The following is a 27,866-nucleotide window of genomic DNA, read 5'->3' on the forward strand; positions in this document are numbered from 1 at the left end:
ATCCATGAAAATTAGTCCCCCACGAATATTAATGATTTCACAGTAACATTCATTTTGAAAGTAGTTATACATGAAGTAAACTTGAATATTTATTTCTGAGAAAAATCTGCTTTTTTTGAAAGTCGAACAATTTTTGTCCAAACAGATGGTGAGAAAGACAATGGATACACTACAGGATTACAGTTTGGCCGAAAAATTAAAATTAACTTTACTCACGTTACAATTTACTCTTCGGAAACATGACTTTTTGTACTTTATAAGGATACAGTACAAACATTCTTGTGTCGGTCTTTATACCAATGGCCACTGCTGCAAAGTACAATTTTCAGAGGACTTCTTTTTTCATTCGTATCAAGAAAGTATGAAAGATGTCACATAAATACTGTGAAATCATTAATATTCATGGGGGACTATTTTTCATGGGTTTCGTGGTTGAGTCAATCCACAAAGTTAAATCCAAATGAACATGTAAATTTCCCATTCATTAAATGATCAAAAGTCCACGAATTCATATCCCCTCGAAATTGCCGTTTTGACAAAAACCACGAAATTTCATGCCCACAAAATTATATGATTTTTTTATATGCTAACTTGTGCTCTTTACATGTGTTTTTTTTCTTCATTATCTAGGTGGATTATTTTTTGCCTTTGACTGTCCATATCTTGCTGTAAAGGTGAACCCGGTGATTCCTGTGATAGGTGGGCTACTCTTTATCTTCATCTTGGGTACATTGCACCAGACAACATTTATTGACCCAGGGATCATTCCGAGAGCTACGCTACCAGAAGCTCTAGAAGTGGATAGACTTCACCAACTCGAAAACCAGACACAAGAGAACCAAAATAACGGGTATCAGGCCCCCCGTTTCAAAGAAGTGGAGATCAAGGGCAGAACATTTAAGTTATCATATTGCACTACATGTCAGATGTTCAGACCGCCGAGGGCATCTCATTGTAGTCGATGTAACAATTGTGTCGACAGGTTTGATCACCATTGCCCGATGGTCGGAAATTGTATCGGGAAGAGAAATTACAGATATTTCTATCTGTTTGTTACGTCTACGTCTATTATGTGTTGTTTCGTGCTCGGATGTAATATAGCTGTGATCGTATTACGTGCAATGGAAACAGAAGTGGGTGAGGCGTTTAAAAAATCAATCGCAAGCTTGATAGAGGGTATTATATGTTTAGGGTCTCTCGCATCCGTCGGAGGGCTCGCTTGTTACCATTCAATGCTGGTTTGTCGAGAACAAACAACGAACGAGGATATAAAGGGCACGTACAATGAGAAAAAATTTAAAAACAGTACAAATCCATACAGCCACGGTAACTGCTTTTTGAATTGCTTCTACGTATTGTGTTCTCCCCGAACACCAAGTTTGATTGACAGGCGTGGATTGGTTGATCCAACCGAGGACGAAAATCAGGGTACAAGCACAAATAACATTCGACCAACTATACAAGTTTAACAAAATAAGTAATAAAGGAGTTACATGATTAATGTACTAACAGCGTGCCTTTCTTTAGTTTTGTATATTTGTAGACAGTGGGGTCTTTGATAATGCATCAAAGATAATATAATTAGTCATGGCTTTTGCTGCATTTGCTCAAAAAATATAGTTTATTAAATGAATTTGATATAAGGTCGAAGACCACCAATTCAAATGGAATAAATGGCCCTAATTCGGAATGAAGTAAAGTAGGCTGAGAATAAGGCAAGGCTTTGTCTGTCCTAAATGGTCAGTGAGGTAAACTCATTTTAAAAAATACAGGGGATTGCTGGACACCGAAATCGGTTTTTCGAATCTTTAAACAGAAGTGATAAAAATGAAAACAATACAAAATGTAAATGTTTAGATGATCCTATTTCTTAGGCAGTGATGTTGAGTTATTTCAAAACCGTATTCTTAGGCAGTGATGTCAAGTTATTTCAAAATTCTATTCCATAGGCAGTGATGTTGAGTTTTTTTCAAAACCCTATTCCTTAGGCAGTGATGTTAAGTTGTTTCAAAATCCTATTCCTTAGGCAGTAATGCTGAGTTATTTCAAAACCCTATTCCTTGGGCAGTGATGTTGAGTTATTTCAAAATCCTATTCCTTAGGCAGTGATGTTTAGTTATTTCAAAATCCTATTCCTAAGGCAGTGATGTTATTTCAAAATCCTATTCCCTAGGCAGTGATGTTGAGTTATTTCAAAACCCTATTCCTTAGGCATTGATGTTAAGTTATTTCAAAATCCTATTCTATAGGCAGTAATGTTGAGTTATTTCAAAACCCTATTCCTTAAGCAGTGATGTTGTTTCAAAATTCTATTCCTTAGGCAGTGATGTTAAGTTATTTCAAAATCCTATTCCCTATGCAGTGATGTTATTTCAAAACCCTATTCCTTAGGCAGTGATGTTAAGTTATTTCAAAATCTTATTCTGTAGGCAGTGATGTTATTTCAAAATCCTATTCCATAGGCAGTGATGTTATTTCAAAATTCTATCCCTTAAGCAGTGATGTTAAGTTTCTTCAAAATTCTGTTCCTTAGGCAGTGATGTTAAGTTATTTCAAAATCCTATTCTGTCGGCAGTTATGTGAAGATATCATACCCCCTCTTTCGAAGAAAAGTGCATATGTTGTTTTGCTCAGTGTTTGTATGACCCTTAGAAGATTGTTTCATTTCCACTAAATAACTATAAAAGGTGCTGACTCACAATGGTAAAAAATCAATGGATGATGAAAGGTTAAGGTCACAGTGAACTCGAGAATGAAAACGGTTTCTACTGACTAACTAAAGAATGCTTTAACCTACACTCATCAGAGGATGATTGTTGTGCCTTCAAAAAATAATGGATTGGCTCCAAAGTGGCTCTAAAATTTTGAAAGTGGCTAAACTGGTGGCTCCAACTTTTAAAATCCCAGCGGGCGCCCTGGTCATGAATGTACCAGTGCTTAAGGGGCCAGTTCATGTAAGGTCAAGGTCACAGTGACTTGCAGTTCTCAGACTTCATAGTATCATTGCCACTGGACATTGCAGTTTTGATACATAAATGCTACTCAAATTTTTTAACTGGTGTTGATATTTCATCAGTGTCATCCTAAGTAGACACGTTTAAAGATATTAAATATTTCCATTAACAAGACTTCTCTTATGTGCAAAATTTGATGTTACATTTTGACAAAACTAACATTTGATGTGCATTGGTAGAAATTGCATTTAATGCTTTTCTCCCATCTTGCCAGCAATGTATACAGGGATTTACAACATTCAGATCAAAAGTTTTTTGGTTTTTTTTGTTTTGTTTTTTTTTTCAAAAATAAGACACTCAGCTTTTTTGGGGGAAAAATGTGATAAGATATACACATGTACATGTTTCAGTCTTAGAAATCTTATCTTTTTTACAGGCTGAATATCATTCATAATGTTTTGAAAACTAGATTTAAATCAGATTGGAATTCTTAACGCAGAACTACCCAGATTTTGAGACATTAAATTAATTGTGCTCATTGAAAAACAACTTACTGTGAAATCTGATTTTGTATTTGCTCATCTAGCCCAAGTCCCAATCTAAATTTCTGTTTTTTTTTCTCCCCGTTTACTATGATAGAATGTCAGCAACTTCCCCCATAGTTCTGATTATGTTTGTTTGGAGAAAAAAAGGGGTATAATTATACAAAGTTTGGAATGCCTCAGAATCTTCTGAAGAAAAATGGTATACAATATTTGAAAATCCTAAGGAGTTATCTCCTCTGAACAAAACATAAGGCCTGAATACAGACTAATGCTTACCATACTTGCCTTTAGAATAGATGCATTGTTCTTTGATATACAAATTTACAAGAAGTTTAAACTTCTGTGAGAAAGCTCCATTTGCTGCTGTCGTGTAGTTAGTTTTTTTTTTACTTTGTGGTATGTTAATCAGAAGCCAATTTTTTACATGACATAAACATTGTTTAACCCTAGTTCTCATACTTATCACTGTTACTGGGTAAGTATGATTCAAGCACGATTTTATAAACTGTAGTTGAAATACATGTATATGATGTCATATATCATGATTTAGTAGTCCCACGCCTTCACTGTGACAGCTGCCGCAGCCTGTTTTGTTCCGAAGATTTATTACTGTTGATGTACATTGTGTGTTTTGGATTCCTGTTTGCAAATATCAGTGAAAATAAAACCACTGCAGTTTTTTCCCTAGCTTACAGAAATTTTTCGTAAATTTTAAAACTGCTGCACATCATCTTATTTTGAAAATAAACGTCATAGAATCATAATTATGTCAAAATACTGCTGTAAATTTTGATTTTATATAAAAGTTCTAAATTTTCTTGCAGAAAAGTTTTATATTATGTATATAATGCAATGTAGTTAGGTTATAAAGTGTTTACTATTTTGATGTATATGTTGCTCTTAACAGACGTATGTTGTATTTTGAATACTAAATTATCTCCCACCACATAGTGGTGTGAGAGACATTGATTTACTCCAGTCTGTCTGTGTTTCTATCACAAAGCTTGTCCGCACTCTTAAGTCTAATATTTCTCATCAGATCTTCACCAAACTTGAACAAAATGTGTTTGACCATAAGACCTCAGCCAAGTTCGATAACTAGCCAAATCAGCAAAGACACTTCGGAATTATGGCCCTTGACAATAATTAATGAATCACCTAGACACTTAAAAATGCTGAAGTATTCATTCTCAAACATGGACCAAAAACCATTCATCTTGTCTGCACTCTAAGTTGAACATTTCTTATCCGATCTTCACCAAACTTGAACAAAATGTGTTTGCCAGTAAGACCTTGGCCAAGTTCGATAACTAGCCAAATTGGCTTAGGGTCTTCAGAATTATGGCCCTTGACAATAATGAATCACCTAGACTCATAAAAATCCTGAAGTATTCATTCTCAAACATGCACTAAAAACTATTCATCTTGTTCGCACTCTAAGTCAAACATTTCTCATGCGATCTTCACCAAACTTGAACAAAATGTGTTTGACCATAAGTTCTCGACCAAGATCGATAACTAGCCAAATCGACTCAGGTACTTAGGAATTATAGCCCTTGAATTACCAAAAATCAGTCATTTACACTTGTCTGCACTCTTAAGTTGAATATTTCTCATCTGATCTTCACCAAACTTGAACAAAATGTGTGTGACCATAAGTCCTCTCTCAGGTTCGATAACTAGCAAAATTGGCGTATGCACTTCAGAATTATGGCCCTTGAACTACTGAAAATCAGCCATTTTACTCTTCAAAGGTATATTTGTTGTGACTAAACAGTACAAAAGGACTGACTTAGTGTTTAGATGATTAGGCAGTTGTGGGAGAAATGCGCTTTTCTCAAAAGCAGCTCTAGTTGTAGCTATTTGTTAGTCTGCAATGTTTTGTAATATGCCAACATTAATCAAATATTAATTCTGTTGCGTGTACGGGTATTTAGGGCTTGTTGAATATTCCAGCCAAGGTAGATAGATATTGGTGTAAGTAACAGTATATAACCTATGTTCTAAACCTGTATGCACTTTAATCCCATCATCTGTATATTAGGAAATCGCCTGGAGTTTTAAGTTTTTGTTTCATTTAAGTTTTTTTTCTTCTTAAAAATGGATGTTTTCCATAACTTTCCTTAACAGCTCGCATCATATTATTGCTAGCACTTTTTCCAGATATATTTATGTTACATGTTATTAAGTTATTTAACATTGTTTTGTATTTTGTATTTTTCTTGGTATTAAGAGAGAGAGAAAATAAGACAGGTAGGACTTGCAGATCTAGATAATCAAAATGAAATAATTAAAACATATGTAAGAACAGTGCATAAAGCATTTATTATGCCCCCCTTTCGAAGAAGGAGGGGTATATTGTTTTGTAGATGTCTGTCGGTCGGTATGTAGACCAATCCGTGTCTGGATGATAACTCAAGAACGCTTGGGCCTAGGATCGTGAAAGTTGATAGGTTGGTTAGTCATAACCAGCAGATGACCCCTATTGATTTTGAGATAATTAGGTCAAAGGTCAAGGTCACAGTGACCCAGAACAATTAAACGATTTCCGGATGATCACTCAAGAATGCTTGGGCCTAGGATCATGAATTCTAAGTTGATAGGGAGGTTGGTCATTTGGTCATAACCAGCAGATGACCTCTATTGATTTCGAGATCAGTAGGTCAAGGTCACAGTGACCCAGAACTGTTAAATGGTTTCTGGATGATAACTCAAGACTGCTTGGGCCTAGGATCATGAAAGTTTATAGGGAGGTTTGACATGACCAGCAGATGACCCCTATTGATTTTGATGTCAGTAGGTCAAATGTCAATGTCACAGCGGCCTGGAACAGTTATACAGTTTTCGCATGATAACTCAAGAACATTTTAGGCTTAGGATCATGAAAGTTGAAGGGGGGTTGGATATAACAAGCAAATGCCCCCCAATTGATTTTGAGATCAGTAGGTCAAAGGTTTAGGTCACAGTGGCCAGGAACAGTTAAATAGTTTCAGGATGATAACTCAAAAATGCTAGGGACTAAGAACATAAAAGTTGACAGGGAAGTTAATCATGACCAGCAGATGACCCCTATTGATTTTGAGGTCAGTATGTCAAAGGTCAATGTCAAAGTGACCGGAAACAGTCAAATGGTTTCCAGATGATAACTCGTGAACGCTTAGGGCTAGGATCATGAAAGTTGGTAGGGAGGATGGTCATGACCAGCAGATGACCCCTATTGATTTTGAGGTCAGTAGGATAAAGGTCAAGGTCACATTGACCTGGAACAGTTAAACCATTTCCCAACGCTTGCTAGAGAACCCTTTGGCCTAGGATCACCAAACTTAATAGGAAGGTTGATTATGACCAACATATGACCCCTATTGATTTTGAGGTCAGTAGGTCGAAGGTCAAGGTCACATTTACCCAGAGCAGTTGGACTCTTTTGTACACAGTGACCAAATAATTTCTTTTCCTTGTGCAGTACCTAAATGCATCAAGGAGGGCATTTCTACGAGCTCTTGTTGGTATTGAATTTCTTGGATATTTTTATCAGTTGACATAGATTTTCTTTAAGTTAACAAAAAAATAAATCTTTATCATGGAATATTATACAATCACATGCATGCAAATCGCTGATTTAAAGAAAAAAAATATAGAATAATAATAGATGTGTTATTCTGAGGCAAAAAAATGGGCATTTTCTTAAGTTGTTATTGTAAGACCTGCTGATGCATGTCACTTACATTCTTTTTTTCCATAGTTTATAGTTGTTACAGTAAAATTGTCTCATATAAGGGATCAGGGCCATAGTTTATAGTTATAACTGTTACAGTTATATATAAATTGTCTCATATAAGAGTTCAGGGAGTAAGGACATGTCCCTTAGCTGAAGCCAAAAATACAACTTTGTGAGTTTCAAGGCTTAAAGTTGGTCAGTCAGAATTAAGTCATGTGACGTATCTGGATGATGCTTTTATGATGGATTGTTTTTATAAGATGGAATGTAGCCAACATGTCTATGCACTACACTTTTTCCTAAACATTTTATAACATGTAATTTTCTTTTTTAACGCTGATTAAATCAGAATTTTTCAGTCCTTTTTCAATGTCATGTTTAGCTGTCATATCATAATCTGATGCCAAACAGTCTGATATCATATTACGTAGTTTGTCTTGTAGAAATTGATACGAACATTTCATGAATTTAATATATACATTTTTGTTAGTTTTATAGAAAAAATCACTCATGTGTGTTAGAGTTTCATGGCTTCAGTTACATCAACCATTTGCTTAGTAAGTTGTCAGTATGTCGATTTCAGTTCTTGTCATTACAGAATGTTGTCTATGAATTAAGAAATAATGTATAGAAAAACCGTGTTTTAATCATATTAATACACAGAAAAAGGTTAGACTGCATACCCCCGAAAGAAAGTGTCTTTTTTATTTTCAGTTATATTTTGTATATGATATTACAAAACGTTTTTCGCATTTGACATTTTGTTGTTGTATACTCTTAAAAGCATACGTTTTTATTGAAGAAATTATGTATAGAAAACCATGTTTTAACGTCATTAATACATGGAAAGAGGTTATATGTCCGCGGAATAATTTCACAAGGGCGTAGCCCGAGTGAATTATTATGGCGACATATAACCGATTGTGCATGTATTGATTTAGGTAAAACTCAATGTTGCTAAACATTATTTTGATTCTAATATGCCCTTACATGGAAAGAGGTTATACTTTTGCAGAATAATTTCACGAGGGAGTTGGTCAAGTGAATTATTCTGGCGATGTTTAACCAATTTTGAGTGTATTGATTTATGTAAAATACTCTTTTGCTATACATTATTTCAAACAAATTTAGCTTTGGTACTTAGTTTTCAACGATTTTGAAAAAATTCTGCTTGCGAAACATCTGGATTGGGCAATTTGCAATCCTTTAAAACCTGTGAATATATTGACATATACAGTAATTTCATCAATCCTTTAAAGAACAGCTGGCTTAAGTTTCGATTTCATTTTCAACGAGGTGTTGGCAAGCTGCTTTCATTGCACTTAATATTTATTATAAAATTATTGACTAGTTCTTTTTTCTTCAGATTTTGTTGAAAATTAACTTGGGACAACAAAATACCTGTATTGTTTATATTGACTGGCCAGGTTACAGTTACAGAGAAGGATATAGAGTAGTACCGTTAAATATTTACTGTGAAACTTGAAATGTCAGCAACGGCAATATTTCGCTATTATTCTTCTGATAGATAAACATGTGCTTTTATGTGCATTAGTGAATATTAAGATTAAGAGGTATCAGCTGAGCAAAAGTGGTGTAATTGTTTGAAAGGCAGTTATTTGTTAAGAAAATATAGGAGTTTCTTTTGATATAACCACTGTATATTTTATATAGTGAATGCAACTATATAATTTTTTGGTGTTAATATCCCTATTATTACCGGGTACCTGTGTAACTGATTTCCTATAAAAAAAAAAAAGCAAATTTAACAGCCCCATATTCATCATTGGTACTGTATTTAACACTGAATGATAATTGAATTCTTTCTTGTGCGGTTGAGAAAGGTTCATGTTTCTACCCATGTGCTGCTCCAAGGGAGAGAACCTAGCAAAACTGGAAATTTTGCTATTGCCTAAACTGTGTCAATGTGATTTAAAATCTTGTTCAAACTTTCCCATGTCACGAGTGTGTTTCATTGATCACCAAACGTTTATAATCTATAGTGTTACTATTAGCTGTAATGAATAATTTATATTTTTCTATTCATGTATATCTGATTGAAATATTTATTAAAGGAGTTCTTATTTGAGATATTTGTGTTGTTTTCTTTTGGACAACTTTGTGCTTGGCTAGAGATAACTGCAATGAGGTTTCATCATGTTCTGTTAAAGCAGTCGACGGGTAACCACAATCAGAAAACCATATTTTCTCCATATGCAGTTTCGGCATTTCACAAAAGATATGTACGTGTTGAGTACTTTACGTCTGAAGAATGCCGAATTGCCTTACGAGAAAACATAGTAACATGGAAATTGCCAAGTGTCATTAACCCTTAGCCTGCTAAATTTCTAAAATGGACTGGTCCATCGTTCTCTTTGGGCCATACCACATATTATTCAAAGGGGTGTTCATGGAAGATTTACTGACTGAATAGCGAACAGTGCAGACCATGATCAGCCTGCACGGATGTGCAGGCTGATCTTGGTCTGCACTGATCGCAAAGGCAAAATCACTTGCCGCCAGCAGGCTGAAGGTTAAAGGTCTGACTGACTACATTTCATTCCCAATATATTCCGTATAAAAAGTACAGTGTTCACAACATTGTCATAACTAGTCTCTATTTTGATTACAATTCTTTATTGCAGTTTTGAAGAATATGCCTGTAGTATTAAAACTGACCTAAAATGAAGGGGAAAGTAGGGTATATACATATTTATCTTCTTAGGCAGCTCTCTGGTATAACATTAATATTTATTTACCTCGAAAGTGCATCAAAATGACGCTGCTGTGTCCCTTTCTGGCATCGAGTTCTGCTACACCAAACAAGTCTCTCTCTCTTTATCACGATCAAAAGTACTAGGCTAAATGGTTTTGTGGTTGTCCCTTTACTATAGTCTAATGCCTTAAGTTCTCAGTACTTGTGCATGTATTCGGAAGTAAATGGCCCCTGCTACACGGGCCCACACCATTCCTTCACCAGCCTCTCCTATTAAGCTCAGTAGGTAGAGCATATGATTGAATCAAAAGTAGCATAAAAAATTAAATATTCTAGGGAAAAGGGGGCATAATTCATGCAATACTTGTGCTAAACTATGGACACTGTGTTATATGATAAAGACCATGATGTGGAAGAATTTTTTTAAGTCTAAATAAAATCCAGTTTCTAATAACAAATATAAAATGGAAGTGCATCAACATTAACCTCAAATTCTAAGTAAAAAAGGGGCATAATTCAAAAGATATTGATGCTTGTGTCACATGATGTGGGCGACAATGTGGAATAAATGTTTTAAGTTTTAATCAAATCCATTTAGTAATAACACATAGGATGAAAGAAGTTTTAAGTAATTCGGGGAATAATTCATGAAATACATGTATTAGCAAGAGAGTTACAACCATTGTGCCATATGACATGGGTAATGATGGGAAATGACTATTTTTAGCTTCAAGTAAATCAATCAAGTAATTACAGGGACAGTGTGAAAGTGCATCAAAGCTTTAACCAAGGTGTGGACATGGATGCTAACCCAAGGGCGAGTAGGACAACTCTCCATATACTCCGTACAGTCGAGCTAAAAACAATGTTTTTGTAATTACAACTGGAAGTAGAGTATTGATAACTTAGTTCACTTGCGTACTGTTGTTCTGTACACACTTTGTCTGAATGTGAAGGACAATTGCAAAATATCCTGCTCAAAAACATCTCATATAACCCATGGTTTCCTTGAACATTTCTCCTCTATCTCGGCAATGAGATGAAGATTCCATATACCTGATCCATTTTCAAACACCATAATTATTGGATAGAATAACTGGAATTAAATACACTCCGATTAAAAAACAACAACAATGTTGGCACAAATAACATTTATTATGTTCTAAATTAACAACAAAAATACTTTTTCAGATCACTTTTTTTTCTTCTGAAAAATGCAAAAATTAAGGCATAATTATAAACAACAAGTTTCTACACAAACATTTCAAAATGTACTATTTCTTACAGGCATGTTACTTAATATTTGATTCATTCTTTTGGCAACAAGCCTTTTTGTCAATTTTTTGTGATGAAACAAAAACTGATTTTAAACTAGATGTGCCCATTAAAGTGTAATGGCAATAACTCTGCTAAAATTCAATAAATCTAGAATGCAACTGATTCGGAATAGTCGAATTTCTTCTAATTTAAAACTGAACACTGACAGTAGAATGCAACACCAGTTTAGACACAAATAAATGACTTATGCATCAAATTCAACTCAAAAATTCTTATGTCTGTACAGATGAAAGCTGATCAATCTTAAATATTCTAACAATGCATAAACATTGAAAATGATATCTATAGTGAAACAAATACTGTGAACAAAAAATCAAAATCTATTCTCTATAGCTTACTGTAAATGCAGAAATTTTTGCCCGGGATTTACTTTTGGCTTTATTCACTAATTCAATCTACTTGAAAATAAATATCCCATAAATACTGTTTAATAGTCCAACTGTCTAAAATTGGTTTTCACTATATTCTAACAACACTACTCCCCGTAATAGAGCAACTTTTATTAGCCTCACGAAAAATCTGTTAACATATGAAAAAAAGATTAGAATCCGTATAACAAGCTGTGAATATTTCACAGAATAAATCTAATGAACAAAGTAAAATATTTACACGTCATGTATTACATAACTTAAAATGATCAATCATATCAAGTCTGATGTAACAGATAACTTGATAGCAATGAATTGCACCGACTAAAATTCTGTAAACACAGGAAAGTAAAACAGACTAGTGATATAACAAAGATGCAAGATGGCCCTAGTCGCTACTAAGAAACACTCCGAGTTTAAACTTGTTTGACCATAGTGATTCATGGAAAATAAATCTGCCAATTTTCATTAAGATCGGACACAAAAAATTGGTCTTTACATTAATAACAAGCATTACTCATTAGATATGAACTTTTTTACCCAAATACCCATGTTTCAAACTACGACTAGATTTAAACAAGCATATTCCTGACAAAATTCATGAAGATCAACTGAAAAATAACAGCCTCTATCACATAAAATTAAATTTGTATTCTTTGATTTGACCAGTGACCTAGTTTTGCCCAGATGACATTTTAAAATTGCGCTAGATTCATAAGCAAACACCTGACCGAATTTCATAAAACAATTGAAAAAAAAACAGTCTCTATCGCATACACAAGATTTTTACTGTAAGATGACCTATGACCTAGTTTTGACCTCAGATAACATATTCAATCGACCTAGATTTCATCAACGCAATCTGACCAAATTTCAGAAGATAATTGAAATACATCCTCTATGCATACACAATGTTTTTCTTCGATTTGACCTAGTGACCTAGTTTTGACCCTAGATGACCCATTTTCGAACTCGACTAGATTTTATCAAGGTAATCATTCTGCTAAATTTAATGAAGATCATGAAAAATACGCCTCTATGCATACACAAGGTTTTTCTTTGATTTGACCTAGTGACCTAGTTTTTGACCCAGATGACCCATTTTCGAATTGGTCTAATTTCATCAAGGTATCATTCTGACCAAATTCATGAAAATCAATTGAAAAAATACAGCCTCTATCGCATACACAAGGTTTTTCTTGATATGACCTAGTGACCTAGTTTTTGACCTCAGATAACCCATATTCGAATCGCCTAGATTTCATCAAGTAATCATTCTGACCAAATTCATGAAGATAAATTGAAAAATACTGCCTCTATCGCATACACAAGGTTTTTCTTTGATTTGACCTAGTGACCTAGTTTTTTACCCGAGATGACCCATTTTCGAATTCAGCCTAGATTTCATCAAGGCAATCATTCTGACCAAAATTCATGAAGATCAATTGAAAAATACAGCCTCTATCGCATACACAAGGTTTTTCTTTGATTTGACCTAGTGACCTAGTTTTTGACCCAGATGACCCATTTTCGAACTGGCCTAGACTTCATCAAGGTTATCATTCTGACCAATATTCATGAAGATCAATTGAAAAATACAGCCTCTTTCGCATACACAAGGTTTTTCTTTGATTTGACCTAGTGACCTAGTTTTTGATCCGAGATGACCCATTTTCGAACTCGGCTTAGATTTCATCAAGGTTATCATTCTGACCAATATTCATGAAGATTAATTGAAAAATACCGCCTCTATCGCATACACAAGGTTTTTCTTTGATTTGACCTAGTGACCTAGTTTTTGACCCGAGATGACCCATTTTCGAACTCTGCCTAGAATTCATCAAAGTTATCATTCTGACCAATATTCATGAAGATTAAATGAAAAATACAGCCTCTATCGCATACACAAGGTTTTTCTTTGATTTGACCTAGTGACCTATTTTTTGACCCGAGATGACCCATTTTCGAACTCGGCCTAGATTTCATCAAGGTTATCATTCTGACCAATATTCATGAAGATTAATTGAAAAATACAGCCTCTATCGCATACACAAGCTAAATGTTGACAGACGGACGACAGACGACAGACGCCAGACGACGGACATTGAGCGATCAGAAAAACTCACCTGAGAATTGCTCAGGTGAGCTAAAAACACACACTGAAGAGGTTGCACATTTCATATGTGTAGGTCTACACATTTTGTAGAGTAAATCTCTATATACTGTAGTAAGCACAGGCCAAACTTGTTCAATAAATTTGATCCAGTTTCTTATTGCATATAATTCTGCATGCCTTAAACTTCAGATTTCAGTTTTATAAATGTATCTTGAAAGTCTTTGGTTTTACGAAATTGTCTGATTAACCACGATTCTGAGTTCAGGAATTGAACCACAAGGCCAAGACTTCGCCTTGTCTGTTTTCATTCTAATATGCCCATTGAAATTTTATGATAAAAATTATGCTGGACTTCATTCATCTAAACAATAGTGAACCTGACATCAAAAGGCAATTTGACATCATTTTGTTCTCTGACCAATCCGTGCACCAACCATTGTTTATAGCAGAATATACAATGCTCAACTTTCTTCTTAAATGACAAATAAATTGAGCTATGTTAGAATCTAATTTTCTAACACTTTAAAAGCTTATTAAAACTGAACTTTTGGTAAACACTCCTTAAAAATAACAGTTACCTACTTTCTGCTTAACATATCCAACCCACAAATAGATAACATTTCGATGCCAGGTGACCCCATGTTTTTTGGTATCATTTGGAAGAGTTGCGTCTGCTGAACAAGAATTAGTAAATAAGATGACCATAACAACATGCACAAATCACTGCAGTCATGTTTTTTGACTGCGAAATGATGTCTTACACTATAATAACTGGATAGCTGTTGAAGTATCATTGAAAACTATAAAGTAAAAAAATAAGATTCTAATACATATATTAAACACATTTTTGAATGTAATTTATATTTTCTTTTTCAGTAGTAGACAATACACTTTCATATGATACCAAAATTACATGAACTTACCAGGCATCAATATTTTATTATTTTAATTATAGCACTGTTAATAGAGCTTGCATATTTGTGGATTGGATACCTGAAAACATCTATGACCTTGACCTTTGACTAACTGATCTTCAAAATCATACGGATATCTACTGACCACATACAATAAATCCTATAGAGTTTGTCCACTGTATTTCCAAGCATTCTCTAGTAAATGAGCATAACTGTTTTAAAATCTTGAGATTAAACATTTAACCTACTAACCTCAAATATGATAGAGGTCATCTGCAAAACACAGAAATCATCCTATTATAATGTTTGACCACTGTTTCCGTTTCCAGCAATAAAGCAAAGGTGAATCTTGAGGAATTGCACACTTGACCACTGACATCTCCCCCCCATCACCACCCCCCAAAATAATACTGGTTACAAATCTGACTACTGAAAGTCCAAACAAAATTATTAAGAATGGAGTCTTAAATCTACATCTACCTATACCATGTATGAAATTGTAACCTGCATTTTGAGAAAATATGTTTTTTATAGACTGCAGCTGTTGTATTTATCTCTATAACATTTCATGGACACAATAAAATGCTCTAGCAACAAATATATCCCTGCCGGAACACATTTCAGACTAGCACCATGCGTAATGCAAAACTGCATACAGTATCTGTTACTGAAAATCTTCACAGACTGGGCATAGAAATAAAAATCCAATAACTAAAATCACAACACATTTGACTTTGGCAACTTAGAAACTTTTTCCAAGCTCTCTACTTTTCTTGGTAGACAAGTCAATCCTTCATCCTCTTAAAAAGTACATGGAACCAAACTTAACTTGTCTTAAGCTTTCAAACAATGTTATGCCCTTTATCATTTCCAGTAAATTAAATGTTGTTGATAGCACTGAAATTCTGTTTTCATCTCTCGACTAGGTATCTGAGATTCAAGGTATTCCAAAACTCATGCGTATACCACCTTCATCTCTACGACGTCGACCTCCACCACCCCCACCCCCACCAAAGCTTCGCCCACCTCCTCCTCTACCACCGAAACGTCCTCGTCCACCACCTTCAGCCTCTCTCATTTCTCTGTGAGCAGTAAATCTTTCTGCCATTTCAGCAAGCTCTTCAGGTACTTCCTAAAATATGGAGGGGAAAAAAAACAAGTACAGATGTGTCCATATAAGATATAAATGTGAGAATTTTAAATAGGGGGATACTGAGAAAATTTATGGCTTGGAGGCAGCTGGAGGAATCTAAGAAAAAATATGAGATTTAAGTTAGTGTTAGGAATGTTTTTTTTTTCTGTTATTTTTTTCTTTTTATTTTTCAGTTCTTAAAATGTACAATGTCCATTTCACAATCATGTGAGGCAGCTACAGTTCCCATATGAAGACTGAGAAGTTCTACGCAGGTGCCTGTCTGTATCTAAAACAACGTCCAGAAGCATCTGGGGTCCTCCTTCACAACTGATGGAAAGTCACCATATATTACACCACTGTAAAATCTCTAGGGCTAATTGTCTAATGGCATAAAAAAAGCAAAATGTCTGTATGTCTTTATGTTTGTTTTAGTTTAATGCTGTATTTCAACAGTATTTCAGTTAACCCTGACTGGCAACTGATTCTGCCTTTGCAACCAGTGCAGACCAAGATCAGCCTGCACATCCGTGCAGTCTGATCATGGTCTGCATTGTTCACTATTCAGTCAGTAAATTTTTAGTAAACACCCCTTCAAATGATAAATTGTACTGCCCAAATTGGAAGATGGACCAGTCCTTAATAGAAATTTAGCATGGTAAGGGTTAAACAAGGAAAATTAGCCTAACCAGTGTTCCTGGATTCTGTAAGCAGACAACTTCCTCATGGGAACAAACAGCATCAACAAATTATCACAGTAAACATACACCTTGTCCAAGGATTGAACTCTTAGCATATAAATTCATAATCCTGTTCACTACCTGTACTACTGCTCTAACCAGGTGTGCTATATGTACTAATGTACAAGCAGGAATGAAAGAGTAAAATATTTACTATACCTGGTGTGCTTCAACGAGAATTTTAATGAGATCACTAGCCTTTCCCCAGTCACTACGAGTCACAAGAGTGACGGACGTTCCTGTCTTCCTAAAATGCAAGAAAATATAAAATCAAAGCCTCTTTGCCCCCAGTTATACCAAGATTTTCACTGTTTAAATGTTTTACTTCCTAAAATGTAAAAGATAATTACTCAGTGACAGATAATGCAAGACAAACAAGAAGCTGCGTTCTCAAAATGCAAAATCAGTCCCAGTGTGTAGAACCAAAGAGGTTTTTAAGTTCATATGAATGTCAAGGCCATATATATGTAGGTCAGTTTGTAGATCTTGCAAAAAGGATTGTTGAGTGAGAGTATGAACTAAATTTGGTCATTAAAGTGGGCTGTAACACATTCTATTTTTTTGTTAGTCAAACTTTTTTTCCTAACACTAAACATACATGTATTTAGTATATACATGTACAATGTAATCTTTGTTACTACAGTCAAACAACGTTACTGAGTTCTGAACCAATGCAAACTTGTTCTTTACTATACAAGAAATCAACAACTTCCCAGCATGAAACCCAGGTGGAGAACAAACGTCTAAAATGCCGTCTCACCAGAAGTTCTAACCACTAGGAAGTCTAATACACCTTCTGTTAGCTAACAGGGTTGTTATAAAACTTGAGGTTGGAGACCAGTCTCAAAATGCCAACATCTGATTGGCTGTTTCTGAATTAATATTTGAAATTGACCAATGGAATGGTTGCATTCCAAAACTGGTCCTTTTATATAACTTCAGGGTTATACTTCACTGAAAAAACAACAACAACAGTAGTTACCCTGCTCTGCCTGTCCGACCAACTCTATGTACGTACTCTTCTATATTCCTGGGCATGTCAAAATTGAACACATACCTATAGAAATATATTCTGCATAAGTTAAATAGAAATAAACACACAAAATGTAAACACCTAAAAGTTAGACTGACTTGGCAACAATTCATTATAATTTCTTTTAAGGCAGTTGAACAATTCTGACTCTTAGAACAGTAACTTTCAATAGTTCAAACTAGATTTTTATGTAAAAAGAAGGTATATCTTGTTAAAGTAAAATTACTAATTGACCTGACAAATGAGTTCTCATATTCAGCTCAGAATTACAGATAATCTTGACAACTTTTTAAAAATAAATCTTTACTCAAACTTTCAAGCTGATTATACAGAAAAACAATCCCCTTGAACAAATAATTTTTTCTTCAATGCAATAAAAGTATAATCTATATTGACAAATAAAAGAATTTCAACAGGGAGTCATCAATTTTTTTTTTTACTAAATTTTTCAAATTTCTCACGTAATATCTTTGACATCTAGACCTCGAGATGCTACATCTGTTGCAACAAGAATTCGTACTTCTCCTGACTTAAAATCTTCCAGAGCTTGCTCACGATCACACTGTTCCCTGTAACATATACCGTGTATATTACATGATTTTAACCTATCAGTCAGGGTAACTGTCGGGTTAACCAATGTTTATTGACAGAATTTCAGACATGCAATTGCAGTCAGTTAACCTTAATAGTATTCCTTGATTCTCTACCAGTACTGTATTGTTCTCAACTTTTCCGCTTGTCTCTTCACTTAAAATGATGCTAATGTCAGTTTCATTACACAAAAAGTATGTAATGGCTTTATTTCACGTCAAACATGATAAATAAGTATCTTATATATTAAGATCTTAAGTAATTGCTGTTTTCTGATGTGGGATGTCACATCATAAATGAACAACTGGTGAAATGAGAAAACAACATTTCAAATTTGCAATAGCATATATGTTTTTAGGATTCGTATCTCAAAGTATATATTATGTGAAGACTTGACAAATTATGATGTAACATCCTTAAAACTGATGCATTTATAATTTCATGAAACCACCACCTTCATTTAAGTTCCAAGAAATTAAATCTTATGGCACTTTTCAATCTAATGATATTGCATCTTTTAATTATCAACTGAAATGTATACCTGTCTCCATGGATGCATTGGCAAGAAATGTCATGTAAGGTAAAATCACTTGATAAGTCATCTGCCCTGAAACAGACAAAAAGTAAAATTACTTTGTATTCACCATATATTAGTAGCAAAGATTAATAATTTCTTTATAATATGTATGTCAATACAAACAACTCAATAAAGTTGATACTTTTCATTATCTATCTTCAAGTTCTAATGTTTAATTATGCAGACATTTATTTTTTTAAAAAGACAAACCCCTTATATTGAGGTTTAAGTGGCTGATTTTTATTTTTAGAAAAACACAATCCCCACAAACTGAGGTTTAAGCCTGGATCCTTGTTTCAACTAAAATTGTTCTGACTTGTCTAATAAATCAACTTATGATAGATAAGTTAATATGAATGCAACATACGTGACTTTCCGCCCAACAAAAACAATCACCTTGTCTTCAGGTGACATTTCGTGATGTATAAAATCTACAATCTGAAAAAACATATTCAAATTATTAATATATTCCAAAAACACTAGTACAAACAACGATGTAAATTATGAATTTAGGGCATATTTTCTAACTAAGTCACAGGCTGTAATTCTGGTCAAGCAGCGTGAAATAAAAAACAAAACTTGGGTTCACAAATTCACATTGTGAGTAATATTCCTGCAATGATTCATGACTCTAGGTCGAACACTTTTAAGATAACTGAAACATAAACTTATAAGCACTTCATGTGTATTTTTTCACTAAGTCAAGGACCATAACTCTGGTCTAGCCCAGTGAAAAACCAAACAGAACACTTGGTGCACAACACAAGCTATATAACAATCCTCTAATGATTTATGACTCTACGTCAAAAACTTTTTGAGATACACCCAACACTGACTTTTCGTCCTTAATGCATATTTTTGACTAAGTCCTAACATTCCTTCATGATTTCTTAACTCTGGTCTGACTGAGTGACATAAAAAACAGAATACCAGGTGCACTACACATGCTATATAACAATCCTCTGATGTTTTACGACTCTTAGTCAAATACTTTTTGAGATATGAATGACACAAATTCGGACGGATGGACCACACCAACTTCTTTGCCCTTTTATGCAATATCTTTGACTAAGTCAAGGTCCATAACTCTGGCCTGGCTCAGTGAAATCCCTTTCAAACCCCTATGTACAAAACTTCATAGGCTGAATAATATTACTAAAATGTTTCATAATCCTAGGTCAATACTTTTTCAGATACACAGGACACACACTTTTAGGTCCATTTTATACATATTTTGATTATGTCAAGGGCCATAACTCTGGGTCTGGCTGTGGAAAATCCCTGTTAAAACCTTAGGTGCATAACTTCACATGCTGAATGACAATCCTGTGGGGTTTGATTTCTATGGGTCAAATACAGTTTGAGATATGCACAACACAAATTTGGATGGACAGAAGGATGGAAGGACAAGAGCAACTCTAAAGTGCCCCCAAAAACATTTTGGGAGCACAAAAATAGCCAAACACACTGGATATTTCTTTACAAACCTAATGAATAACTCTTACTAGTAAGGAATGACAACTGGTGAATATCAACATTATTTTTAACACCATTATATCATTTTGCACACATATAAATGTCAAAAGAACATATATTTTGTAATTTCAGTACAACTGAAGTCTTACTCTTTGCTTTTTGTCTTCTTCAGCCACAATTTCTACTCTCTGTGTAACACTGTGAACTGCCTGTTAACATAAATTATTAAAGATATATGATGCTCATCTTTCTCTAAAGTATTTTATCATTAGAAATTGAAAGAAATTCAGAAAAATAAGTTTAACTTGGTTAAATATATAAACTGACATTGTATGTAGCTGCAATCACTATTGACTGTCATATCTAGCCAACTGTCTAAAACAACTTCCAGTTTTTTAGTGGCAATACATATCTATACTGTGTTTGCCTTTACATTTATCAGTGTGCAATATCTTTAATCTAATATGTAACAGTCTTTACACACACACCTGTTTTTTTTACATTTACATACTACTAAGTGGTAATTGTTTATATTTTCAGACATGAATTTGGGCATAATATATCTTTAAACTGAGTTATTTCATTCCAACATAAAATCTTTTCTATTCTCTTTGTAAACTAGATTTCTACACAAATCAAAGAATAAAAATATCTGGTCCTAGTTGTACTGAATTCAATTTGAAATGTTTAGATAACACAGGTATACAAAGGAAATTGTAACTTTCAACAAATACAAACTTTCCTGAGACTTCAAGATTTAACATTATCAGCACATTTAAATATCTTTTCCATGAAATTAAAAAACAAACTTACAATCATATCTATTCATTATGTTACATCATTTCCATCAAAATCAAATAGAAACTGTATGAAAAAAACATCGCTTATAGTACAGTACAGTGCCTCCCCCACCCACCCCCTCCATCCCACTAAACATAAATGTAATCATATGTACGAAAGTTTTTTTCTACAAAAATGGCTGAAATGAACAAATGCATCGCTTTAAGAATAAATCCATACCACAGAAAGAAGAAAATTGAAGAAATTTAACTTACAGCTAGATCTAAACTTCCAACAAACACCTGTATTGGATTTGTCAAATATCGTTCACCTATTCTCTGTACATCAACTGGCCATGTGGCACTGAAAAAGAAGTATTAACAATGAACTGAAATCAGTGGTCACACTTTACAAGTACATATCATTTCTAAAACTTTGGTTTTAAACTTCCTTTGAAACATTTTAAATTTGGCATAAACATGTGACTTGCCAAGTTAAAAGGAAACATCTGTTTTTCTTTGTATTTTTTTTCTTTACTTAAGCTTTATAAATCATTTTTATGAAAGATATGCTTGTTTCTATCAGCTTATGTTATAAGGTATCTATAAAAATGTGTTTTGTAGTCTAAAAAGGTCTACACACGTATCTGTTTGGATTTATCGGCTTTTTCAGTCATATAAACAACAGTCTGCTTGTAGCAGTGAGCATAATGCCCAACTTTATAATGCTGCCACACTGGAATCTCCTGTCACAGACACGTGACATGACAACCCACCAAGTCACATTATAATGATTAGGGGCTGACCAGCCCTAGAACTATCCTCTTAATACTGAGCATAAACCAAGGAAGCTACTAGTACCATTTTTCATGTCTTTGGTACGAAGCACCCAGAAAGCAATCCCACAACCTCCCGCACTCAAAGCAGGTGATCTACCACTACGCTACCGAGGAGGTCATCCTATCAAGGTTCTTTGATATTCAAAATGGAATAGACATTCTAGATGGATCATGTATTTTAAATAATACTCATCATGGAAGGGGTATCTTAATATATACACTGCCGGTAAGAAGTTTATATCAGATAAATAGTTTTGGAAAAACTTATTGAGTATCAAGAGCTGCGTAAAGCATGGCAATAAACACCCTAAGTTCTTGATCAATGGAGGAATTAGTAAAATTTGCAGAGCAATGCAAAGTAAATATACTTCATACCTCGTCATTACAGTCTGGCGATCTGGTCGTATATCCAGCAATATCTTCTTGATTTCTGGTTCAAAACCCATATCTAGCATACGATCTGCTTCATCAAGAACGAGATATGTCACACTTTTCACATTGATTATATTGTTCATAACAAGATCGTTCAATCGTCCTGGAGTGGCTACAATAATCTCTACACCTTTGGTGACCATATTTATCTGTTCTCGTCTGTTACCACCACCATAAACACATATACTGGAAAAGTGAATCAGTACAGAGATAAACCTGTCTTAGCTGTGACCTGTATTAAATGACCACTTGCCTTATGCAGTCAGTCAGCAAACTTCCAAAACTGACATTTTTTTTCTTACTTCGACCTTAATTGAGCACCCATCTGTCTCAAGAAGCTACATTATGTCACTCCCCTGACCAGCTTGCTGGCTGCATAATACAGGTTTGATTGTACAAAATGAATGTATCTAAAATTTTATCTCTCCATATTAAACAAGGAAATAAATCTGTATCTACAATTTGCAGTACAACATACACTAGAATTCTGATGTCAAATGGATGAGCTGAATATCGTCAGTTATGTCAAATCTTTCAAAAAGGTTTATCAGATATACAGATTAGTACTTCACTGGCAATGTTATTAAAAATACATAGTAACACACAAATAACTTCTGGGTTTTTTTTATGCTATACCTTCTAATTCCCATATAACTGAACTTCTTGACCTCTTCCTCTATCTGAAGAGCCAACTCTCTTGTCGGGGAAAGCACTAAAACATTTGGTCCATCACGCTCCTCCCTTGGCCTAAAAATGAATAAGATACATTCATGAACTGTATGGCTATCTATACATCTAAAATAAGGTTGTGTACCAGTAAGATCTTTTCCATCTGCATTGTGTTTTAAGCACACAGACACAATTATATATATACATATATATGAACTTCCCAGCTCTAATAGTGGACGAAGATTCCAAAGTGCCACTCTGGATATTATTTCTGGCAAAGGCAGGATTCTTGGTAGAACCACAGTACTTCTACAAGCCAGAGGGAAAGCTTCCTCACATAAGACCAGAAAAAGGCTCAAACCGAATGGTGTGTGTGGTTTGGGGCAACCAATTTGCAGACAGTGACCTTAACCACTAGGTCACAGAGGTGTGGTGATAGACCTAAAGTTGCTCAATATCTTACGTGTTTAGATAATCACTAGAAAGTAACAGTTCTTATCAAAAATAACCTATCGCTTAATCAAAACAAAATCACATTTTTAAAACAAAATGGGAAAATTACTTCTCTAATATTAAGTATACAAATCATACACTAAATTTAATTGAATACAATTTTTCGACAGTAAAGTCTTTGACTTTATTTTTTGTTTTTATTTCATTCGGTGTAACATTACATCGATACAGATATAGGTCAAACGGCAACTTCTCAGCTTTTGATGATGAAAGAAGACCTAAGATGCCTCTCCATGTATTTTTTTTCAGACATGAACGGACACCTAAGTAGAACTATAGACCTCACATAAGCTAACTAGATGGCTTCCTCATATGAAAGAATTCTACACCCTAAGTGAGGTTTCAAACTCCTACCAGGGGGATGTGGATCATAGTCAGTGACCATAACCACTCATCTATAGTGGCCCCTCCATTTATCTCTGAAAAACCAATAAAAAAGTCTGCTTCCTTCAAAATACTTCATCTGTAAAGTTATTGATACAGTACTTACACAGGCTGCCCATCTATATGTATAAATGCTGGTAGCAGAAAAGCCAAGGTTTTACCAGTTCCAGTCTGTAAAATGAAAATATATATAAATATATCTATATGAACCTTCAAAATATGACAACTCAGAAACTCACATAAATTATATTAAACCAGATTTATATAGCTCTCTTTTCATGATAAACACATACCAGGGTTCTCTGCCAATAACGGCGGCAGTGACTCAGGATGTCATCCTCTACTAGAACAGACTTAGAGCAATCTGACCAGAGAAACCCCGCAAAGAGAGAGAAAGCGTTTAGATGCAGGTATGTCTGACTAACTAAAGACTAGCTCTTTGTGTAGAAGACTGCCTAGTTCTTTAATGTGTCCGTTGTATAGCACAGCTACATGCAAAGCTCTTTCCAGAGAAGAATCAGTACTAGCTTCTTAGTTGGATGGGAGACACATGAGAGTATCTCAAAAATTTCCAGTGCTTGGACCAGGATTTGGACCCCAGGCCTCTGGATCGACAGTCAAGTGTGCTACCACTTCACAACCACAATACCCACCATATTACATCTGATATCAGGTACACTTTTAACCCTTACCCTGCTAAATTTCTATAATGAACTTGTCCATTTTTCAATTTGGATGGTATCATGAACTGATAAAAAGGGTGCTAACCAAAAAGATACTGACTGAATGATCAGACTGCACTGTTAGCCATTCAGTCAGTATCTCTTTGGCAAGCATCCCTTTTAAAACAGTTAATGGTACTGTCCAAATTGAAAGATGGACAAGTTCATTATAGAAATTTAGCAGGGTATGGGTTAAGGTCCCTACAACAAAAAGGGAAAGAAAACATATTTATCTACCTGAGCAATTCCTATCAAGTCTTTGCCTCTCAGCAGGACAGGCCATGCTTGGCTCTGAAAAATAAACGCAACATAAATCTTACAATATTACCATGTTATGACAAATTTATGCCGACAGATTTATTGTTTGTAAAAACTACCTTTTCTATACAGCTTACAACTTCCAAACACCAAACATCAAATGACATTTAAAGAAATGAGACAGATTATGTATTGGTCGGATACAAAATGACAACTTGGAAAAGTTACAAATTCTACAGAGCTGAATACTAGAGATAATCAGAAATTTACTAGAAATCTGCAATAATTTTAATCAAAGGGCCATACCCAAGTGAAAAATAATCAAAACTATATCTTCAATAGTCAGGAGAGACAAAATCAAATAAAACGAGGGTTTTTGTTCATTATGGAAACCTCACCTCCAACTTGTGACTTTAAGGTGGAGCATCAATAGATTTTGAGACACAGTATCAGAGAAGCATTTACTCCATTATTTTATTTTATTTAATCTTTAGAATGTACATTGGTGCTTAACTTTTATTATAGACCTGAATCATTGAACCAACCATCTTTTCTGATTTGTTTCCCTGCGTTTAACATCACACAGACACAATTATAGACCATATGGCGACTTTCCAGCTTTTGATGGTGGAGGAAAATCCCAACTGCCTCCCTCTGGGCATTATTTGATAACGGTAATGCACACAGGTAGAACTGGAACCTTCTGTCAGCAAGCTCAATGAAAGACATGTATACGCCAGGGGAGGTTTCCAACCCAAAACTATGAGAGACACGAGTTTCAAAACTAGTGACCATAACCACTCGGCCACAACCATAATTGCTAAAGCAAGAAGAATTTAAGCCTTCTTAAGAAATAAAAAAATGTTTTTTGTGTATTATACATACCTGTATGGGAGATGGCTTTGTGAACTTTTGCTTATAAATAGTCTCAAGTATACCCGCTGAAAAAAAAAGTGAGCCTTTATGAAAAATATTTTACTAAAACTAAAATGAACATGAAACATGACTGCAAAAATCAACCTCCTGATGTCTTCTGCAAATTATCTCAACAGAGATATGTTGAAAGGAATACAATTTTCTCTATCCTATGTTTATATGGCCGAAACTTAAGTACTGTACTTTAAATTACTGCAACTCCCGATAGATCTTTTTGCAAACATATATTGTAGCTTTTATCTTAATACAAACAAGCGATATTTTTAAATAATCGTCAAAACAACAATTCTTCTCAGATATATATTTACCAGGTACCTGCCAAAAAATCATATAATTTCATGTGCAGTGAATTTTGTTGCATTGACCAAATGAGCCATTTCATTGGAATATGAACGTGTCAATCCCTATTTTTAAAGAAAGAGGACCATGCTGGTCCTGAATTGCTCACCTGTCCACACGCAACCCAGTTCATTGTGGCTAAGTTTCATTGAAAACCACCAAGTAGGTCACAAGGATTTTCTATTTTTAGACCTACTGACCTAGTTTTCGACCGCACATGACCCAGTTTCGAACTTGACCTAGATATCATCAAAATGAACATTCTGACCAACTTTCATAAAGATCCCATGAAAAATGTGACCTCTAGAGTGGTCACAAGCAAAAGTTTACGCACTGACGACAGACGCCACGCGATCACAAAAGCTCACCTTGTCACTTTGTGACAGGTGAGCTAATAAAACAAATGCAAATTTCATATATTTTTGGGGATTAAATTTTCCTGGTTTAATCCAACCACGCAAATTAGTCCAACACAGATACTGATTTCATCGAAAAACTGTGATCATCAAGTAACATATCAGTATTAGGTTTTTTAACCAGGAAGAGAAAAAGAAAAATTAATATACATACGAAAGTGTTCAAATGCATCTTCAAAGGTGCGTACTGGATTTGGCACTTGCGTCTCACCACTTTTATCCAAATTCTTCACAGTGATATTAAAGTTATATTGTCTGAAAAAAAAAGTTTTATGTACATGGTCATGCACAGAGAATGGTTAACTTGTATTTACACATACAAAACTGAGTCTCTGTAACAATGACTGTTAAAACACTAAAATTTTCCCAAAGACTGGCTGGTCTCAAGTTCAAACAAGAAACTTTCAGCATGAATTATTTTTTCATCTTTGTTTTAAATTTGCATTTCTGTCACAAAAAGCAACATCTTATATTCCATAATAAAGGTGCCTGGGGGCATTGCAAATTGCAGGTTATTAGAGGTCAGAATTTGTATTTTTTGTTCACTTGGTTTCTTTTAGATTTTTTTAATTTGTAAATGAATATAGTCATATATCAAACTTGTAATAATACAAAAATGTAAATATAAATGATCTACAGCAAATAAAGGCAATGATTGCATTATAGCTTCAGCACTGTAAAAAAACTTGGCAAAAATTCAAGTACAAAAACTCACCTTATATCCTCAACTTCATCTGGGTCCATATTTGCCACTTCGTAATTTTCAATATAGAAGTTCTTCTTTATAGGAGGAAGATCTGAAAAATGCACACACATTAAGGACGTTTTTTTATACATAGTGTAATACTTTGCATAAATCAACATTAAGTGCTTTTGTTTAGCTTGTAAAACTACAATAATTTCATGATGATTTGCAGAAAACTGACCAGTATTTACAGCAAATGCAGATAAGATCATAAAGTAGTTCACAAGTTTGCAATCTAAACAAGACTGTCACAAAATACGCCCGTCTAAATATTCAGTTACGAATCATAAAGGTAATAATGTTGATGATGTATGCCTTGTTAACCAAAAATAAAGAGTAAGAAGGAATCAAGGTATATTTGAGGTTCTGTGTTGGATGAAATAGACTATCGGATCAAAACTGTTTGAATGGACATGACTAATTTCGCAGATTTTGAGTAATTAAAGGGCCATAATCCAAGAGAGCCTGGGGCACTTTGGGTGGTTATTGAACTTGGCCGAGATATATGCCCAAAAACATTGTCACCAAGTTTGGTGAAGATCGGATGAAAACTGTTCGACTTAGAGGGCGGACAAGGCCAAATTCACAGTTTACAAGTAATTCAAGGTCCAGACCG

At 34.5% G+C, this 27,866-nt stretch overlaps 2 protein-coding genes across 3 annotated transcripts in view; one reads left to right on the forward strand and one right to left on the reverse strand.

The window, feature by feature from the left end:
• LOC123524230 (palmitoyltransferase ZDHHC14-like) overlaps window positions 1–9,306 on the forward strand; it is a 29,323-nt gene extending 20,017 nt beyond the window's left edge. For both annotated transcript variants that reach the window (XM_045302282.2, XM_045302281.2), the window contains exon 4: window positions 631–9,306. In XM_045302282.2, the coding sequence (XP_045158217.2) occupies window positions 631–1,469 (839 nt within the window). In that variant the 3' untranslated portion in view covers window positions 1,470–9,306. The remainder of the gene's footprint in view (window positions 1–630) is intronic.
• Window positions 9,307–13,183: 3,877 nt separating this feature from the next.
• The window catches only part of LOC123524229 (probable ATP-dependent RNA helicase DDX43), a 31,804-nt gene continuing 17,121 nt past the window's right edge, over window positions 13,184–27,866 (reverse strand). The window contains exons 8-22 of the mRNA XM_053539093.1: window positions 27,221–27,302; window positions 26,660–26,760; window positions 25,700–25,755; window positions 24,794–24,847; window positions 23,941–24,005; window positions 22,905–23,015; window positions 22,212–22,454; window positions 21,274–21,361; window positions 20,368–20,427; window positions 19,110–19,180; window positions 18,707–18,772; window positions 18,036–18,143; window positions 17,524–17,598; window positions 16,701–16,788; window positions 13,184–15,801 (exon numbers count right to left, since the gene is read on the reverse strand). Coding sequence (XP_053395068.1) covers window positions 15,607–15,801; window positions 16,701–16,788; window positions 17,524–17,598; window positions 18,036–18,143; window positions 18,707–18,772; window positions 19,110–19,180; window positions 20,368–20,427; window positions 21,274–21,361; window positions 22,212–22,454; window positions 22,905–23,015; window positions 23,941–24,005; window positions 24,794–24,847; window positions 25,700–25,755; window positions 26,660–26,760; window positions 27,221–27,302 — 1,463 coding nt within the window. The 3' untranslated portion in view covers window positions 13,184–15,606. The remainder of the gene's footprint in view (window positions 15,802–16,700; window positions 16,789–17,523; window positions 17,599–18,035; window positions 18,144–18,706; window positions 18,773–19,109; window positions 19,181–20,367; window positions 20,428–21,273; window positions 21,362–22,211; window positions 22,455–22,904; window positions 23,016–23,940; window positions 24,006–24,793; window positions 24,848–25,699; window positions 25,756–26,659; window positions 26,761–27,220; window positions 27,303–27,866) is intronic.

The sequence above is a fragment of the Mercenaria mercenaria genome, chromosome 3 (genome assembly GCF_021730395.1).
Source record: "Mercenaria mercenaria strain notata chromosome 3, MADL_Memer_1, whole genome shotgun sequence".
In the NCBI taxonomy this organism is placed as follows: Eukaryota; Metazoa; Mollusca; class Bivalvia; order Venerida; family Veneridae; genus Mercenaria; species Mercenaria mercenaria.